Source organism: Galeopterus variegatus, unplaced genomic scaffold (genome assembly GCF_000696425.1).
Source record: "Galeopterus variegatus unplaced genomic scaffold, G_variegatus-3.0.2 Scaffold79, whole genome shotgun sequence".
In the NCBI taxonomy this organism is placed as follows: Eukaryota; Metazoa; Chordata; class Mammalia; order Dermoptera; family Cynocephalidae; genus Galeopterus; species Galeopterus variegatus.
Genome location: NW_007726190.1, coordinates 597,664 through 617,917, shown reverse-complemented (window position 1 = coordinate 617,917; position 20,254 = coordinate 597,664). Strand labels below are relative to the sequence as shown.

General features: G+C 36.6%; 1 protein-coding gene across 1 annotated transcript in view; it reads right to left on the bottom strand.

The window, feature by feature from the left end:
• The window catches only part of LOC103595590 (tetratricopeptide repeat protein 6-like), a 38,290-nt gene extending 18,332 nt beyond the window's left edge, over positions 1-19,958 (bottom strand). The window contains exons 1-7 of the mRNA XM_008579017.1: positions 19,949-19,958; positions 19,368-19,528; positions 13,506-13,640; positions 12,113-12,262; positions 11,135-11,275; positions 9,776-9,889; positions 5,626-5,745 (exon numbers count right to left, since the gene is read on the bottom strand). Of these exons, the coding sequence (XP_008577239.1) occupies positions 5,626-5,745; positions 9,776-9,889; positions 11,135-11,275; positions 12,113-12,262; positions 13,506-13,640; positions 19,368-19,528; positions 19,949-19,958 (831 nt within the window). The remainder of the gene's footprint in view (positions 1-5,625; positions 5,746-9,775; positions 9,890-11,134; positions 11,276-12,112; positions 12,263-13,505; positions 13,641-19,367; positions 19,529-19,948) is intronic.
• Between the last annotated feature and the right edge of the window lie 296 nt (positions 19,959-20,254).

The following is a 20,254-nucleotide window of genomic DNA, read 5'->3' as shown; positions in this document are numbered from 1 at the left end:
TATAAGTTTTTGTTAATTTTGCAATATTATCTTATGTGCTTCTTAAACTTCCTTCCAACTTTCATCCCATCATGAATATTAATAAAAGCATTAAGATATACATCTTCCTAAAACTTTTTTTTTTTCCTGACGGGGTCACATCTAGTGAGAATGGATAGAGCAGAGAAAAAAAATTCCCATTACTGTGAATTCTCAGAATCTTGTGCTACCCACCTCCACTTCAAGAAGAGGGACTTTTACCTGCTATGTGTAATGAGATATCTCATTGACTTTATTTTTAATGTTTATTCCTAGTGAACACCACCAGAGACTTCCCTGTATAGACAGAAAAGGAAATTCACCTGGAGAGGACCTTTGGAGTTATATGACTACAGTACAAACAGGCACCCAGACCAGAGAAAGGGCATGACTGAGGCTTTTGTGTGTATTAGCTAAGGATGCTCCTACCTTTGGAATCCACACTTCTAGGAGAAGTGTGTCATTTTGACTGGGGATCCAAAATGCCTCCTGAAAGGGAGGAATGGAAACTCCACTCCAAGATTTGAAGTTAAGGAAGTCAGCTGAGATGTATCCAAATGGCCCTGGGGAAGAGGCTACTTAAAAGAATTAAGAGTGCTAAGTCTACAAGAGACCCTGCCACCCAGGCTCAGAACACTCTTCTCTTAGGCACCAGAGACACTGTCTGAAGCTCATAAGCTTTTCAAAGCCCTACAAAAATATTTGAGACCTGAAGCAAAATATGGACCTCACTAAACTTAAATTAATAAAATATTTAAATAAATACCTACAAATCAAAATATCATTTCAACTGCAATGCACTATATATATATATACACACACTCACACACACACACACACACAAGTATATATATACAATGTAGTTGATTTTAATGATTTCTACAATGAGGGAAGGGGCCTTCTGAAAGTAAGGATACAGAAACTATGAAGGAATAAAAATGGCCTGCTTTTTCCCAGAGGATTGTTTTAGCAGGAATCTTAATGGGCAGTTTTGGTTGTGACCTCACTTGACCAAGCTAAATAGTGGGGAGTACTATAACCTCCCCCAGGTGGTAAAAAGAAATCCCTCCAGACTCTTTCCTAGAGGCACCAGCGCTCTACAGCCCCAAAGGGGACTACTCCCCTAGAGAGAGAGGAGCAAACCATAACCAACAGTTTCCCTCTCCCATCCTCTCGTTTCTCCTTCCTCAAACCCTGCCTGGTTCTATCAGAGGGAAGAGGTTGGCTCTGAGGGGGTAGGATGAGTTTTCTGCTATTTACTAGAGGTGGAAGAAGGAGTAGTAGGGTCAAGCTGAGCACTCTGGGATCCTACTGCAGGAGGAGGTATTAGTCACAGGTCAGTCTGTAAATGTGGACTCTCCACTTAGATTCATGAAGCATATTATTATTATGAAAATCATTCATGAATAATAATTCTTATTATTTTGATACAAAGTGGAACTATTTGGAAGGAAATAAGAACTTTATTGTGTAATCAAACATAATCTAATCAAACATGCTGCCAGGTACCTCTCTAGGAGGACTTTTTGCTAAAATGGAGGCAAACTTATAAGTATCAGTGAGATTTATTACAAACATTCCCATTAGTTTTGGAATTTTCAGGGAATGACCATGAAACTTAGAAAGCTGAGAATACCAAATTTAGTTTTGTAATCAGATGAAACTTATAAAAGTCACCCTGATTCTCTCTATATAATCATTATCATGCTACCTGGTAATTAGGCATTAACTATCAGCAATAGGCATAAATGATGACTAGTAGCTTTACTTAGAATAAGCTAGCCACTGTTTTTATGATTTTTCTTTTCTGCATTCTCTCTAATGTAAGGATAAATAACAAATCACACAAAGTCACTCGTGTGCAATGCAAATCCCTCCATGCTCATTCCCTCTGACCTTCACCCACACTGTCTTCCTCCCCGTGTCAGAGGGCGGCTCTTGAACTCATTCCTTCTGATCGCCTCTGGAAACTTGCTCCATTATAGTCCTGCTGTCTTCTCCATCTTTAGTCCTTGTCTCACTGACCCAACCTAACATGCCTTCCCTTAACACCCCCTCTATCCGGAAAACTTCACATGTCCATGTCTTCCTAGTTCCTGTCACTGTCATCCTCCTTGAAAGCACAGTCAACACTCGCTGTCTCCCATCCCCAAATTCTATCAACTTATTACTCTTGCTGTTTAATATCAGTTTTATCTTGTGATTTGCAAACTGCCTCTAAAGACATTTTTATTTATTTATTTTTATTTTTATCAAAGTATATGGGATGTAATAAAACTACAAAACTGACAAAGCTCAATAGTGATCTCCTGTTCACTTCTTCTTACCCCTGAATCCCACTCCCCAAAGGCTATTATTTTTACATTTTACTGTTATTTCTCTGCTATTTATCTTCACATTTCTAAATAATGTGAGTATTGTTTAGTATGTGACTTTATGGCACAACTATTCACTTCCTACATAGAAGAGAATTTAGCTGTCTTACACCACCACTCCACAACCTCGCCTTCTCCTATCATCCCTGTATACTGATGACAATTGGCCTGTTTGTTTTAGTCTCCATTTTACTTCTCTTAGGGGTCTGATCCTTGGCTATCCATTTGCATTTGTATGAAGCATTAAAATCCCAAATGGTAGTTTTAGGTGGCTGAACATCTCTTCTCCACTACCTTTAACCTCGTGGAATTTCACATTTTTTATTCCTCTACTATCATCATGGTAGGTTTTCCAATGTTCTCAATTCAACAAACTTAACCATTAACTTTTCAAACAATCGCAGTCTAAATGCCTCCTGATCAAGGTTCTCCTACGAAGAGCACACAACTAGCAATTAACCAACATGTGTTCAGCACTCATGCTACTTGACCTCTCAGTTAATCCTTCCCACAAAAAATGTTTTTCCTAGATAGGCTTTAAGACTCTGCTTTCTCTTGGTTCATCATCTCACCTGCTTACTACTCAGTTTCATATCCTTCATTATTTCTTCCTCTGCCTGCATCTTTTCTGTATTTAATTTTTTAATTAACTTTTTTACTTCACATAGAGAAAAATTCACTTTTTTACTTTTAATTTGTGTTCGTGTGGTATATCTTTTTCCAGACTTTTATTTTTACCTATCTATATCATTATGTTTTTTCTTTTTTTTTTTTTTTTTGTCCTTTTTGAGACCGGCCGCACCGCACTCAGCCAGTGAGCGCACCGGCCATCCCTATATAGGATCCGAACCCGCGGTGGGAGCGCTGCTGCGCTCCCAGGGTCGCACTCTCCCGAGTGCGCCACGGGCTCGGCCCTATATTTTTTCTTATAGGCAGAATATAGTTGGAGCTTCCTAAAAATTTTCAATATGATATTTTTATGATTTTAATTGGTATATTTTGATCATTTCCATTTAATAAGATCATTTCCATCTACTGATAAGGTTGGATTTAGTTCTACTATGTTATTATTTGTTTTCTGTTGTTCTCCTCTGTTTCTGTTCCTCTATTTCCCCTTCCTGGACTTACTTTGTACTCTCTTAATACTTTTTAATATTCAATTTTAATTTATATCTAATTTCCTTTTAACTGAGGAGGTCACATATAAGCAGAAGCCTAAAGGAAAGGAGGTCACAAACCATACCAGGTCAGTAGGAAGAGTGCTGTGTGCATGGGAAACAGCTTGTGTAAAGGCACTGAGGCAAAAGGGAGCCTGCATTTCCAAGGAATAGCAAAAGGCCAGAGTGGAGTGTCTAGAGTGAAGAACAGAAGAGTGACAATGAGGTCAGTTCAGCAGGGTTTTGGCCGGTCATAGTTAAGAGTTCAGATTATATATATATATATATATATATAAAGATGACTGGCTATGTATAAAGATCTTTATATATATATATATATATATATATATAAAGATCTTTATATATATATATAAAGATGACTGGCAAAGGGATCTTAACCCTTGACTTGGTGTTGTCAGCACCACGCTCTCCCAAGTGAGCCACGGGCCGGCCCAAGAGTTCAGATTTTATTCTATGTGTGATGAGAAACTATTGAAGGGTTTCAAGCAGAGGAACAATTTGATCTTCATACTCTTAAGAGGTCTGTCTGGCCACTGTGTGCAGAACAGCACGTAGAGAGGCAAGGGCAGAAGCAGAAAGGCAGCTGGGAAGCCACTGCAGCAGCAGTCCAGGAAGGAGATAATTCAGTTCCAAGACCTGAGTTCAAATCTTGCCCAGTACTTACTGGCTGAAAGCAGGATGGCAGTGGCAATGACAGGAAATGATTTAATTCAAAATATGCTTTAGTGGTAGAACTGACTGGACTTGCTAATGGGTTAGATGTGGGTGTGAGGAAAGAGAGGGGTCAAGAATGATTCTCAATAAACCATCAAGGACTGGAACTCTGACTTATGTCCATGTCTTCAATGTCAGTGCCTCGTCTGAAAGAACATAGAATTTGGAACCAAATGAGACCTGAGTTCAGATCTTGCCCCAGTACCCACTGGTTGGAAAACCTTATTTAACCTCTTTTGAATACCAGTTTCCTCATCTGTAAGTTATAATTATAAATTGTGCAGCATTGTTGAAAAGATGCAGTAAATAGAGTTAATGTAGTTGTTTAGTACTAAATGAATATTTACTCAGTGGATAACACAGGCCCTGCATTGAATTCTTCAACAGCCGTGGTCCTTTGCTCCCCACCTCTGTTTTTCTCTTTCTCCACACAACATTGTTGCCCAGATTTTCTATAGCTTTCTTGTCTAAGAGGTTTTTTAGCTCCCTCTATCTGAGGTGATTCCTAATGGTTTTTATCTCAAAGATATTTCCAATATATCAAAAAGCCTAAAGGAACTCAGGCTTTTTTTAAATGTTGAGATTACATCTCATCATACTGTAAACTGTCTAGAAAGTAAGTAATTCTGTTGGGCAGAATCTCAAAAGACGACTGCAGAAAGTAGAAAAATAATATAAGCCATTTTGGGAAGATGAAAAGAATAGGAAACACTCCACTGCAGACTGTCACGTTGCAGTTGTTTAGAAACAAAAAAACAAAACTGCTATTACTTAATTGCAAACCTCAAATTGCTATCTAACTTTTGCCTTGTGTTTCTTAATCTTAATTCCAAAGTTACCATAAAATAGACAATAAAAATTAAAAAGTTAAAAATGAATGATAAATTTTCATTATTCTATAATGAAATACATTTTAAACTGTATTTCAATATACTGTGTATGCTTTCTTCTATTACAATTCTGAATGCCTCTTCCCACTAACTGTTCCCAGTAGCCCATTCTGAGCAACTATTTCCTGGCCTGTTTGAAAGAAACACTTTTATTTGCCAAATAATTGAGTTTTGTGTGTACTCCCTTGGGGAAGGTGAAAGTCTTGATCAAATCAGAAATTTTTTATGTATTGGCTATTATGTATCATCAAAATGAAGTAAAAATACAACATTTTTTGCAAACATTCTATCAGTCATTCCAAGTATTTCAATAAATTCTTGCTAAAGTTGAATTATCACTCATTAATACTGCCATTTGATGCAACAGAAACTTGTCCACTAGTTTTCAAAAGTAAATGTGTAAAATTGAGTGGGTTCATTTTTACACATCAGGACGTGTAAAGTGCTTACCTCTAATGCAAAGCCGTACTGCTCTAGTTCTACGTAGATGAGTCCACGATTAATAAAGGTATTTAATGTTACAGTTTCTCCAGCATCATGAAGAAGCACAATTCCATAATCTGTTAATGCCTATAAATAAAATAATCACTTACAACCTATATTCAGCTCTTTAGAGCCTTACTTCATTAGCCATGGACAAATTTGTTTATGCCCAGACTAGGACCTCATAGTTAATTCTGTCATTTGACTTATAATTTATGACCCAAATAATTAGATGTTACATTTAAAGGGTCCCCTTAGCTAAATATTATGAATGTTGCTATTTTTTAATAAGTGGTGCCCACAGTGATGGCATTTCACATGCTATTGATGAGTCGCCACATGCATTTTCATTTGCGTATGGGTTGAAAGGCAGAGATTCAACACCCTTCCCCCACCCAGTAGTTTCACCAAATGACTGTTGACACTAAAGAAGAGCACTGATGATTACTGTTTAAAATTTAATTTCTTTTTAATGTTTTATTGTTTTCTTTACTAAAATTTAAGCTCAATGGGGGTAGAGCTTTTCCATTTTGTTCACCATTGTGAGCCCAGTAAGCAGCATCATGGCTGCACACACTAGTCATTCAACAAATTTTTATCAAATGAATAAATCATGAATCAATAAAAATGGAGTTTTATCTTAATAAAACTTACAAATAAGCACTTACAGGAAAATTACTTCAAGATATTTTGATAATGTAGGGCCGACCCGGTGGCGCACTGGAGAGTGCGCCGCTTGGGAGCGCAGAGGCACTCCCGCCGAGGGTTCGGATCCCATGTGGAGACCGGTTCCCGCTCACTGGCTGAGCGTGGTTCGGGCGCAACACCGAGTGTTGCGATCCCGTTGCCGGTCCCTGGTACGGGCACGACACCGAGGGTTGCGATCCCATTACCAGTCAGTAAAAAAAACAAAAAGGAAAAAAAAAAAAGATATTTTGATATGTATACAATACTCACTGGTTTTTTAAAGACAGCAGTCTTAAGCTGAGAATTAATTTGCTCAAAAGACATTACTTTTACCTTTTTAAAAATTTCATTCACTGAATAAACAAGGTTTCACTGGTCAATACATTGCACCAAGTACTAGAAACATCCTAAATTTGGGCTGGAGCTGAATCTCTTAAATCATTTTTCTACTGAACATTTTGTCCAAAAGAGCCATATGGTTTGATCAGAAAAGGGCCAAATCTTACATGCGTGAAGCACCTTCTAGCTGAAAATGGCAAATAAATAATATTTTATTTTTTGCTCCTTTGCCTTCCTTTAGTGTTTCCTCAATGGGAAGTCAATTGTCTAAAAAAATTGTGCAATTAAAGATTCTATATGTATACTGTGTGATGGAGTTTGGATGTGTTGTCCCCTCCAAAACTCATGTGGAAATTTGATCCCCAATGTGGCAGTGTTGGAAACTGATTGAGTCATGGGGGTGGATCCCTCATGAATGGATTAATGAGTGAGTTCTCGCTCTATTAGTTCCCGCGAGAGCTCATTGCTTAAAAAGACCCTGGCACCTTCTCTGTCTCTCTTGCTTCCTCTCTCACCATGTGATCTGCTTGTACCTGCTGGCAGCCTGCTGCTTTTCTGCCATGAGTAGAAGCAGCCTGAGGCCCATGCCAGATGCAGCTGTCCCAGAATCGTAAGCCAAATAAATCTCTCTTCTTTATAAATTACCCAGTCTTAAGTATTTCTGTTATAGCAACACTAAACGGACTAAAACACTGTGGCATAATTATGAATAACATTGCCAGGGCTGTAAAAATAATTAGTAATACTTTTGTAAAAAAAAAGAAAAAAGAAAAGAAAAGAAACTTAGAATGTTAGCCACAAATTGCCTATTACCTAACTTTTTCTTTCACAGAATCAGAGTGTAAAACCTATAAGATACTTTTAGAGACCCTCTAAGCAGCTGAATAAGACACAAAGAAGCAAAGGGTGGTGGGTGAGGATTGATGTTTTGATTAAGAGGAGAGGTGAGGACCTTGGTCTGTCCTGAGTTTGTGTCATGCCTCTGCTGTTATTGCTAGTTTCTCAGTTTGGGGTAACTAAACACTAGGTGTTAATTTCCTCATCTGCAAAGTTGGGGTGTTAAAAATTCACCATATTGTTGGGCCGGCCCGGTGGCGCACTGGAGAGTGCGCCGCTTGGGAGCGTGGCGGCGCTCCCGCCGAGGGTTCGGATCCCATGTGGAGACCGGTTCCCGCTCACTGGCTGAGCGCGGTGCAGGCGCAACACCGAGGGTTGTGATCCCCTTACCAGTCAGTAAAAAAGACAAAAAGGGAAAAAAAAAATTCACCATATTGTTGTAAAAGTTCACTTAAAAATATTTTGATTGTATGCTGGTAGAGCATTTAGCCCAGTGCCTGTCATAAAAAAGTTCTAAACAAGTGGTAACTGTTACTATTTTTATTAACATAGAGTGATAGAACCAGAATTCACCTTTGCTTAGTTTTTATGAAACCACATCCTGGGAGAATGCCTAAGTGCATTTTCTGCAGAAAGACACATGGTTTTTCCTCAGCCTAGTGATGGCAGGAATGCTGAGAAACAGGTGGAAGTAGACAAAAGGGAGGAGGTGACATTGTTAAATGACATCCAGTCCACATGTTGGGGGTCAGATGGTTTTACAAAGCCACCAAAGACTGTTAACGCAGAAGCAAACAAATCTGTGCACACCAATACAGGTCTCTAACTCCTTGTGTGACTAGCATGAGTTTTCTAACCTTTTCCTATTTCCATTTCCTCATCTGCAAAATGCGTGGATTAGATGAAATGTTTTGGGATCCTGGCAGCTCTAAAATGACCAAAATTTTATTATTCTAATTGGGTCTCACTTTATTTTAGTAGTTTTATTTATTAACAGGGCATGGGCTCTTTTAAATATCTGAAATAACAAAAAACTGGGAGTTCCCTCCCCATCCAGCTCATTGTTTTCTTCTTCAGGGTTACCCTTCTGGCAGGAATGGGGGTGGGGAGGGAGTCATCAAAGATACCTGCTGTGCAGGTCACTCTGATAAATGACCCCTTAATTAGCTCCTAGAATCTTAACAACTCCCTTGTGAAAAATTAGTTATTCATTTGTCAACATTTCTGAAGGAAATCTGATAGTCTGGTTACCAGGAATGTTGCCATTCTCTTAGCTAGGAACAATGTTTCTCTCTTCTTCTCTTACAAATCTTGTAAATTTCTAAATGTTTTAAACAGATTTAACTGTCTGAGATTCACAGAGATTGGGATGTGCGGACACGCTGCCAATCAGAATGTGCTGTAGTCTTTTAAAGGAATGCTTTATTTACTGTGGAAGTGGGCAGAAACAAGGAGAGGGAGACAAGTGGATAACAGAGAGGATGCGGCAAACACCACAAGAGCACAGGCCAGCTGCTCCCCAGTGCAGAATCCTCATTAGGAAAAAACCAAACTCACAAGGGGAGAGAAGAGAGAAGGGACAAGATAAGAAAATACAAATGAGAGTTTGCACAGGCGAACGTTGGATCAGGACAAATGAAAAAGGTTTGCAGCAGCCATAGTTAGGCCTTCAAAATACACAGGCAAGTCCTGGCCACTGGTCCCCTGAGCTTGAAACCATTACTCCAAACTTCTTGCTGCATGTGTGGTCTGAGGACTACCTAAAAATATCTCCACAAACTGCTCCAGCTAATGTTGAAATTTTGAAGCAACAATATTGCTAGTGATCACAGCTTTAAAATTCTTCATGCATGGAACACTTACTTGAGTAAATGATAACTAATTATGTAATGTATTTTAATTTATACATGCCCTTAAAATGCTTCTATGAGCATTAAAACATTGATTTTTCATTTGACTTATTGCAGAAATTGTATAGGAAAATTTGGTGAGCACTAACAAAGAAATTAAATACTCTTTGAACTGGTTCTTTGCTTTTTCAAGTTTGTGTGTGTATCTGCATAAGAATTACTTTTTAAGATTACAGCAGAAATAAGAAAATACTTTATGAATACTTTAAACATGATTACAAAAGCTTTTAATGTGTCGTTTATTAAATGTTGTTTATTGATTGCTTGTTGAATTCAACAAGCTATTAAGTGCATGTTGTTAATTAATGCTTTAAATGTGCTATTTACTAAAATGATCATCTTACCATTTGAAGTTCCCTTATTTTGGTGTAACATAATGCTCTGTTATAAAACGCTATATAACTCTTTCTGTCCATGTTGATAGCTGTAGTTAAATCTCTAATTGCTAGCTTATAAATCTACAAAGAAAAAAAATAATTAGGTGAGAAGGGATGGACTGGACTGGGCATAATGGACCAAAATTCAATTGTAAAATAAATTCTTGATTCTATCAGAGTTTTGGAACATTCGTTTAACCATTCTGTGTATCATCTGTGAAATTAAGACATTCAAACTAATCTTTCACAGAGTTAAGAAGATAACAACAGCTTTAATAATTTAGATAATTATTTTATTACCAATGTTACCAATAATTATTTTATTCCTATGGCAAGGAGAAAATTATACTTAGTAAAAGAGAAGCAACCCATATTCATCCAGCAAATATTCACCAGAGCTTGCTTGCTCTGTCACTCATGCTGTCATATCACATAATCGTCATGTTTTCTATCCACGTTCCCTTTTGCTTCCTCTTTGATTCTTCTCTGGTACCTTATATCATCCATTTCTATAGATAGTAATTTTCATGGAATTAACACATAATGCAAGGTCTTACCTTTGCTTTAAGGTATTATTTGCAAAATATTTCATATGAAATAGCTACAAAAGAAAGAAAAGTAGGGAGAAACAAAGTATTCTGTGCAGTATGAGATGTATTAATGGTGCTGCTCACACCCTTTAACCCAGTAATTCGTTTAAGAACCAGTCATAAACTCAAGCAACAATTTTGTTCCCAGTTGTGTATAACTGTATTACTCAATATACTAAAATAGTAAAAAAATTAAAACAGCCCAAATATTCAACAATACTGGGGTTAAAAATACGTTATGGTAAAATATTATATAGTCAGAGAAAATATCTTCAAAGATTAAGCGTAAAAAGCAGGGCACAATACAAATTATGTAAGTAGCATAATCCCAATTATGGAAAAGATATATCATATATCATCAGGAAAATAAAAGACTAAATGCAAATACACCAAAATGCTCTCAGGAATTATCATTTGATGGTGGGATAATAATTCTTTATTTCCTTCTGTATTTTCCAAATTGTCTACAATGAATATATACTATTTTCTTAATAAAAATAAACCATAAATATTACTTAAAATGTAAATGTCAAAGATAAATATCACTATTTGTGAAAAATTATTCATTGAAATCTCTTTTGGTGCACCGGGAGAGCGTAAAGTGTTCTTTGTAGTTCCCTTAGCACCACAGTGATTCTCCTACCACAAAGAAAATAAGGAAGTGAGTCCCCACTTGGCATCCAGAGTCTGCCCACTCTAAAACATCAGTTAGCCAGGCTGGAGGAAGTGGCCTTACCTTGCTGCAATATTTCAGAACTCCTCTGTAGAGATAGGCACGCACACCCTCAGGATAAATTTTGATGGCCTCGTTACAATTCAAGATTGCTTTGGAATATCTACCTTTTAAACCATAGTAGGCTACTCGGCTTAAATATGCCTGTTCAGGGAAAGAGAGAAGGAAAGCAGGAACGGATGCTTGAGTAAAAGCACCAATTCTACCAAAATATACAGTACTTTGAACAAATCTCTGTCTCACAAAGATGGTGTTAAAATAGTCTTTTCTCCATTCTTTTTTTTTCAAATAAAGAAAAAAATTCAAAATACAGAATAGCTGAAAGAACAGCACAATGAATAGCCATATACCTGCCACCTGGATTTAATAATTATTCACATTTTGCCATATTTGTTTTATCTATTTTTTTTAACTATTTGTAAGCAAGTTGTAGACATCATAATACTTCACCTAAGTCGTTCACTGTGCATCTCCTATGGAAAAAAGACATTCTCCTACATAACCACACTACCATTGTATATCTAAGAAAAGTAATAGTAATTCCCTAAAATCATATAATATTTTGTCCATATTCAAATTTCACAGACTTTTAAATTTAGGATCCAATCAAGCTTGACCTGTTGAATTTTGTATTGTCTTTATAATTTATTAAAATACAGGAATCAATGTGATAGCAAAACAAGAAATAAATAAAATTAATTACAGAGTATATACAATTAAAATTATTAATAGGTACATTAATATATTAACAATATTTACATATATCACAATTCACAAATACATACATAAGTAATATCCCTGATGGAAATAATACTTTTAGTTCAAAGGGAAATACAGATATCTGGATTGTCAAAATACAGTTAGTTGAAAAGTATGTATAAATAATTGATTATTGCTAATTAATCATAATGGCATATAAAGGATTTAAGTTTTACCAAAATTAACACACCCTCCATAACAGTGAAATCATTTATTTAATACCTGGTAATGTTTTGGATCAAGATTAATTGCATGATTAAAATCCAGGATCGAGTTATCTTTGTTGAGTTTTACTTTACAAAGCCCTCGTTGATAAAAGCCATCGGCAAAATTAGGATTTGCTTTCACTGCTTTTGTAAAAGAATCAAAAGCCTAGAAGAGCATATTGTTAAAATGCAAGCCATTTAGGAAAAAACAAATTTTAAATGTTAATAAATTACAGAATATAACAATCACTGAAAAGTTTTGCTTTATTTTTTAGCATTTTAAACACATTTCTCCCAATGAACCTTGTGGAGCAAACAAAAGTAATATTTAGAAACAGGTCAGGTTTATTATTATAGATAAAGGCCTTATTCCCAGATTAATGTCTACATAATTCATGTTGTTAGATTATATTTTGGAGGGTATAATTTTAATCATTATTCTTTTGATTTCATTCATTTCTTCAAAGAAAAACAACCAGCATATTCATTTTCCATGAAGGCCCAACAAACATAGCAGACACATAGTTATAAAATTTCAGAACAATAGAACTCTAAAATTTTTATCAATATTGCAAAGCAGAGTTTGCTCTGGCTGTCCAAAAGGACTAAATATATGTAAAAGAGTCTCAATTCATATTATATTTACTGGCATTTCTTAATCGAACAACTAATCAAGTCCAGCTCTATGTTATGAAAATATAAGTTTAAGACACTGTCCACCCCATGAATATAAGGATTAGAATAATATGTGTGTGTTAGAGTGTGAGAGTGTGTGTGTGTGTGTGTGTGTGTGTGTGTGTGTGTGTGTGTGTGTGTGTGTGTAGTGGAGAGTTGGAGTTGTGGAATATCCAACGTTAACCACTGGATAATCAATTATCTTATATATTTATTCTGTCAGTGACAACTTTGAAGTGGAGAACCATATAAAATAACCAAAGACTGGATAAATACATAGTAATTGAATCAACTGGTTTTCAGTGAATCTGGTCATCTTAACAACCAGTTTCAATCTGATTTGAAATGTTCAATCACCAGTAAGAGAAGCCAAAGAGTTGCCTAATCATTTTCCATTTATTTCACACTACATTGAAGCACTTAATTTGAAGTACTTACAATTTAATAAGAAAATTCATATTAATGCTATAAAATTATTTTACTATAGTAATTTCTACACTTAGACTTATTGGTTTGGTGGGAAACACTTCGGTTTTCAGAATATTGTTGATAAACAATCATCAAATGTGTTGAATAAATAAATGTTTTGCAGGGTACAGTCTGACTATAATAAGCCAAGCTTTATAAGAAGCTTTGAACTAGTCACTCATTGTATAGGTAGCCTTCAAAATAGAACTAAATGTGAGCAATCAGTTTCTAAAACTACAGCCTATGCAGTCAAATACACAAAATACCATTTGTAAGTTGCCTTCCTCCATGTAACAAAGACCCAAGTTATACAGACAGTCGGCTGAAGCATCTGTGGCATTTGGTTCTTTATCGGAATGAGAAAAGACATCCAATGCCTTCTTCAACATTCTCACAGCTTCCTATAATGATTTCAAAAAAAAGGAGGGGAGAATGTTTCTTTCCAATATTTATTTAACATTACAGCCTTACACGTTAAAAGAAACCCAGAGCACACAGCTTTACTGTCATTTCACCAGGGGACTCACAGACCTGGTACAGTCACAGATCTCGTCAGTACACCACGGGAAGAGAACCTAGTTCAGGAATCTGATCTCACCAAGTCCCACCCAGGCACCTGTCATACAAGCCAGTGTTTAAGCAGGCTTATATACATGGATTTTTGGAACTATAATTTCTACACTTGATCTTAGCCAAAAGGCCAGGAAGCGATGGAACTATGATTTCTAAATGCTAAAGGCTATTTTCTTGTAGTCTTAAGTCAGACATATTTATGGACTAATTTATTTATTATCAATTTCCTAGAAATTTTCCTGAATAGAATATTGGGAAGCTACTAGGTAGCAAAAGGTCTCCACTCCAGAGGAGATAGCTGATACAGTCTTAATCAATCTTTACTTTGCACTGCTGTGCTCCTAATGAGATTCCACTGGCACCAGAAAATAAACTGCCATCAAAAATCACCCATTTATTTAGTCAAAATAATTGAAACTCATTAATGAAAAAAATTCAATTTTCCAGATAGAAATACCATTTAATAATTAACTAATCTACATATAAATATAAATACTTGTTATTCATTTTCCCTTTTTCTAAATTGTATTAATTACTAAAGAAACAATGAGATTTAACTTGGTTATGCCATGTCCTTTAATGCTAGCCTTTAGCATTTACTCCGAGCATGTTTCCAACATCTGTCCTTTGGTCCTCACTCTCAGCACATGACCTTGCCATAGAAAAATTTCCCTCTTTTTCACTTTCCAGTGTGTCTATATGTTCATGCATTTTCACCTTTTTTCTCTCCTTCTTTGAATGGCTTCCTTTCTTCTCCTTTGCAGAGCTAGCTCCTCAAGCTGTGTCCCTGACCCCATGTCCTTCTCCCCGACCTGAGCATAATCTGCTACTTCCTTCCTCTTTTGGATCTCTGCATCTTCACTGTCTCCTGATTCCATAAAGACTTGAGTCTACTCAAGCCTCCCATCTCATTTAAATTAATATGAACACACCCTCACTTTCTCCTCCTTCCCCCATGACTCTCTCCTTCACTACTTTCACCTCAGGGAGATCTGGAGGGGCTTGCAGATAAGACATGTTTATATTTTGAAAACAGTGCTGGGGCTCCTGTGTGGATAAAAGCTTGCTGCTGTAAATCAAGGAAGAAAAAGAAAAGATTCTGAGCTGGGATAATGACCATAGAAACAGAGAAAGGAAGTGGATTTGAGAGATACTTAGAAAGTCGAACCAAGAGACCACTACTACCAACAGGGAGCAGGAGTGAGGGGAGGTTACAGCAAGAATAAAGGAGTATTCCTAAAAGGATGGAGAGGTCAACAACTTCAAAGGTGGATGAAAAGTAGGCAATGATATATACTGAGAGATAACCTCTGAATATGCAATAAGGAAGTCATTGATGAAAATAGAGCACTTCATTCAAACCAGGGGTATATTCATTTTCTATTGTTGCAAATCAAATAACCATAGATTTAGCATTAAAGTAGTACACATTTCTTCTCTGACAGTTTCCATAGGTCAGAAGATTGGGCATGGCTTAGCTGGGTTCTCTGCTCTGGGTCCCATAAAGCCGCAATCCAGGTGTCAGTTGAGCTGTGTCCTCCTCTGGAAACTCGACAGGTGAATCAGCTTCCAAGTTCATTCATGCTGTTGGCAGAATTCACTTCCTTGAGACTCGAAGATGAACAGCCCCAGCTTTTTGCTGGCTGTTGGCTGCCCTCAGGTCCTAGAGGCTGCCTACAGTTCATCACAGAACCCTCTGCATAGCAGTTTGCTTCTTCCAGGCATGTGGGAGAATCTCTCTCTCCAGTCTGCTAAGGAGTCTTATATAATGCAACACATAAGCAAGAGAGTGACATCCCATCAACTTCACCATATTCTACTGATAAGAAGAAAGTCACATGTCATGCCCACACTGAAGGAAGGGGAGGAGATAATACAGGTATGATTCACTGAGAGTAACTTTAAGGTATGTCTGCCAGTATGGTCCCCCCATGATTCAATATCCTTGCCACATGCAAAATACAATCTTTCATTCCAAGGTTCCTGAAAATCTCATCTCATTACTGCATCAGCTCAAAGTCCAAAATCTCATCATTTAAATCAGGTCCAAGTATGGATAAGGCATTTGAGTATAATCCACTAAGAACCACCTTTCAGGCACAATTTCTATCCATCTGTGGACTTGTGAAATTAAAGAGACAAGTTATCTGTCCCCCAAACAACCAACATACAAGGGTGAGACAAGTACAGGATAATATCCACAGACATTCCAGTTTAAAGAGGGGAGGATGGAAGATAAAAAGGAGTCGCTGGTCCATGGCAGTTTTGAAATCCATTTGGGCAAATATCCAGAGTCTCTTGATTAGGTTTCAAGGCATAAGAGTAATTCTCTATGGCTCTTAGTCCTGTCCTGCGGGTTCTTGGTCTTGCCCTCTGGATTATCCTTCCTTTCTTACTAAAGGTTGCACATTCACAGCTGAGTTGTTTTATTAATCTGCTTCCTGCCTGCCTAATTTTGAGGTCTCACAGTTTCCTTTCACTTTGTACTTGCTTTGTCTTTTTTATTCCAACTTGGCAGTGTTTGTAAAGAAATAATTTTCTCAAAAATTTTGGGGACCTTCTATGAATTTCACAAGATTCATTCCATTAGACAAAACCCATATCAGCTAATTTTTTCAAAAAAATTCTTTCTCCTCTTTGGCCTCATGCCTGAGAGACAATGACCTTATGCTTTTATAAGTTCTCTGGTTTGGTTAAGACGATTTGTAAGGCATATCCTTAGTCTTTCGAAAGGGACCTAATGTGACAGTACTTTGACCTTATGATATTTCTGAGATCTTAGCAAAAGGTTGTTTGGCCTCACCTCATCCTTCTCTCTAGAACACACTTTCCTGACAGGGAATATCTTGATTTTATTATTTTTTGCCATGTGGAGAAGTTGAGAATTATCAACATCACCAAATTCTGGTTTATTTTGTTTTAACAGTTCTTAACTCAATGTATCTCTCTCCTATCACACTTTACTACAAACAGCAAGAAGAAACCAGGCAGCGCTGTCAATGCTTTGCCTGGAACTAATCTTAGCTATATATGCAGGTTCTTGATGTATTAGCTTTGCTTTCCGTATAACCACAGGAGAAAATTTTGCTAAGCTTACTGCCATTACATAAAAAAGATCTCCCTTCCAATCAAATGTTGCTCACTTGCTTCTAAGTCCTCAATAGCAGCTTCTTTAAAGACCAGATACCTACTAACCATCTGAGATGATTTAAACTTTCTCTGTCATGATCCTCAAAATTCTTACAGCTCTGCTCACTGCTTGGTTCCAAAGCTGCTCCCACAGTTTTAGATATTTGTTACAGCAGTACTCCATTTCCAGTACTAAAATCTGCATTAGTTTCCTACTGCTGCAACAACAACAAAAAAGCCCCACAAACTTAATGTCCTAAAACAACACACATTATTATCTCACTTTTTCTTAGGGCACAGCTTAGCAGAGTCCTCTGCTCAGGGTCTCACAGGCTGTAATCAAGGTGTCAACCAGCTGTATTCTCATCTGCAAGCTCAGCTGGGGAAGGCTCTTCTTCCAAGTTAATCGATGTTGTTGGTAGGTTTCATTTCCTCGTGGCTTTATGACTGAGGGCCCTGGCTTATTACTGGCTGTTGGCTGAAGGTTGCCCTGAGGTTCTGGAGACCACAGCAGTTCCGTGTCAGAAGACCCTCTCCACAGGCAGTTCACAGTATGGCTTTATGTAATCTAATCGTGGAAGTGACATCTATCACCTTTGCTGCATTCTGTTGGTTAAGGAGCAAGGCACAGGTTCCACCCACACTCGAGGTCATACAAGGGCACAGATTGTTGGGGGTGGGAGGGCACCTTGCAATGTGCCTACCACAAGAGAATAAGAACTAGATTGTAGTGAGTGGCAGAATGAAAAGTGAGGAAATGAAGATAATAAATATAGAAAAATGTCCAAGATTTGATTGTGTCAGAAATAAGAGAAAAAGTCAATAACTGGAAAGGTCAGGGGGCAAAAATAGAGGTTTTTTGGGTTTTCGTGTTTTTTTAGTTAATGATAGTTATTCATGATTAAATGCTTATGGAATGAAACTTAAAAAGAAGCTAAAAATACTTAAGGAAGAAAAAATATGAATAATAATAACTAATGTTTATTAAATCATCACCGTCACAAACTGAAGTGTTCAATATCATTAAGTTATCAGTTCTCCCTAAAATAATCTAATGATTCAATATAATTTAAATCAAAATTCCAAGAGAGTTGTTCATGGATTTCACAACCTGAATTTATTTTTTATTTTTATTTATTATTTTTTTTCCTTTTTGTCTTTTTTCATGTCCGGCAATGGATCGCAACCCTCAGTGTCGTGCCCGTACCGGACCGGGACCGGCAACGGGATCGCAACCCTCGGTGCTGCGCCCGCACCTCGCTCAGCCAGTGAGCGGGAACCGGTCTGTATGTGGGATCCGAACCCTCGGCGGGAGCACCGCCGCGCTTCCCAAGCGGCACACTGTAGCAGTGTGCCACCGGGCCGGCCCACACAACCTGAATTTAAAACATACTGTATGTGGTAGAGTAAAGGCTCAAGAGTAAACAGGAATCTCCCAGAGAAGAACATGGTATGGGCACTTGCTCTATCAGACAGATAGCAAGAAGTACCGTGAAGCTACAGTAACCAAGACATTGTACTACTGGGCCAGGAATAGAAAAACTGACCAAAGGAACAGAATAGAGAGTCCAAAATCACACATGTTCCACACATATGCAAAATGTATAATATGATCGATGTAGCACTGCAGATCTTTGTGTTAAGGAGAACATTTCAATAAATGATACTGAAACATTTTAATGGAGAAAACTAAAAATTTACCACTATTTCACACTAAAAAAAATCAACTTAAGATAAGGGTCTTCAATGGAAAAAGAAAAACTTTAACCTCTGTTTATAATAGGAACCATATAAACAATTTGAAAGATAAGCAACAAATTGTGAGATGATACATAGCACAAAACCAAAAATTAGTATACGGAATTTATTTTTAAATCCCTAAAATCAATGAGAACAAGACAAACAAAAAAAGTGTGTACAAAATTGACATAACAGGAAATATGAGTGGTTGACAAACATAAAAATATGCTCAACCTGATGTTCAAACTGAGAAATGTGAAATAAGACTACAATCCACCCAACTGGCAAAAAATAAAGTCTAACAATTCCAATTATTATAAAGGATGCAGACCAACAGGGACCTCATACACTGCAGGTGGAGAATAAATTGGTACAACCCTTTGGAAGAAATGTGTCATTGTCTTAAAATTTAAACATTCATACTCTCCACATACCAGCAAATCTACTACTAGGAATATATCCTGAAAAACTACTCCACATATTAACAGAAGACATGAAAAAGAATATTTAGAGCAGCCCTAATCTTAAGAGAAAAAAAGAGAGAGAAGAAATAACACTAATGTTAACAGAAGAATAAATAAATAAATAGTATAGTCTTGTGAAAAAAATATTTAAAGTGTTACACTAAGCACAATATATAAATTGCATTAGTAGGTTTAGTAAATGTTACTCAGAGGACTTTTCACCTTGGTTCTCTTGGCCTTCATTTGGGCTTTTGCTAATACAGCATACATTGTTATCTCGGATCTACTCCAAGAGATCCCTTCCAAGACCTGAATGGCCTTGTCATGGTTTTCGCAAAATGAATAAATGAGTGCTTGCTGTATAGGACTCAATTCAATGAGACCTAAAAGGAAAGGACAGTTTATCAATACCTTCGCCAACTAACAAAGATTTAGAATATAATTATTTTAAGGAAGTCAAGCAATTCAATAATGTTTCTTTATAATATGAATTAACAAATTAATACTATACTAAAATATACTTGCTACCAGCAAACAATAAGACATTACAATTACAAACAAAAAAGTAAAATTGTAAGCCTGGCATTTCCTATAATAACCTCAAACACAAAATTCACTATGTTATGAATCATTTTACTAATTGATTATGTACAATGTGGAACTGAAGTTTCAAGATCTAACTCTGACTTTCAAGTGAATCCCTCATGCTATCTATACATAGCTATTGCAAATAGTATAAATATTTTAAAGAGGTATTTCTTAAGTTAAGACAAGTACAATCTTTCATTAATTATATTATTTACCTTTGTTCATTGCTGCTACTTGATAAATAGTGAACTTTGCTAGATCATAACATTTCAGCATAAGAAGATATTGTCCTCTGGAAGAAATAATAGCTTTTTGAGTCTAAGTTTTTAAAAATAATTTTCATAAAATTGTTTCTTATAACAAGTTACTTAAAATTTTAGAATTACAATGCATTCATTCATATTTACATATGTATGCATAAAAACAATGTGAAAATTATAGACATGTTATATAGTCTAAATAGACCAATTAGCACGGAGAGGTGATGAGAAAACAATTTAGGAAATGTGATGCTGAAAGGA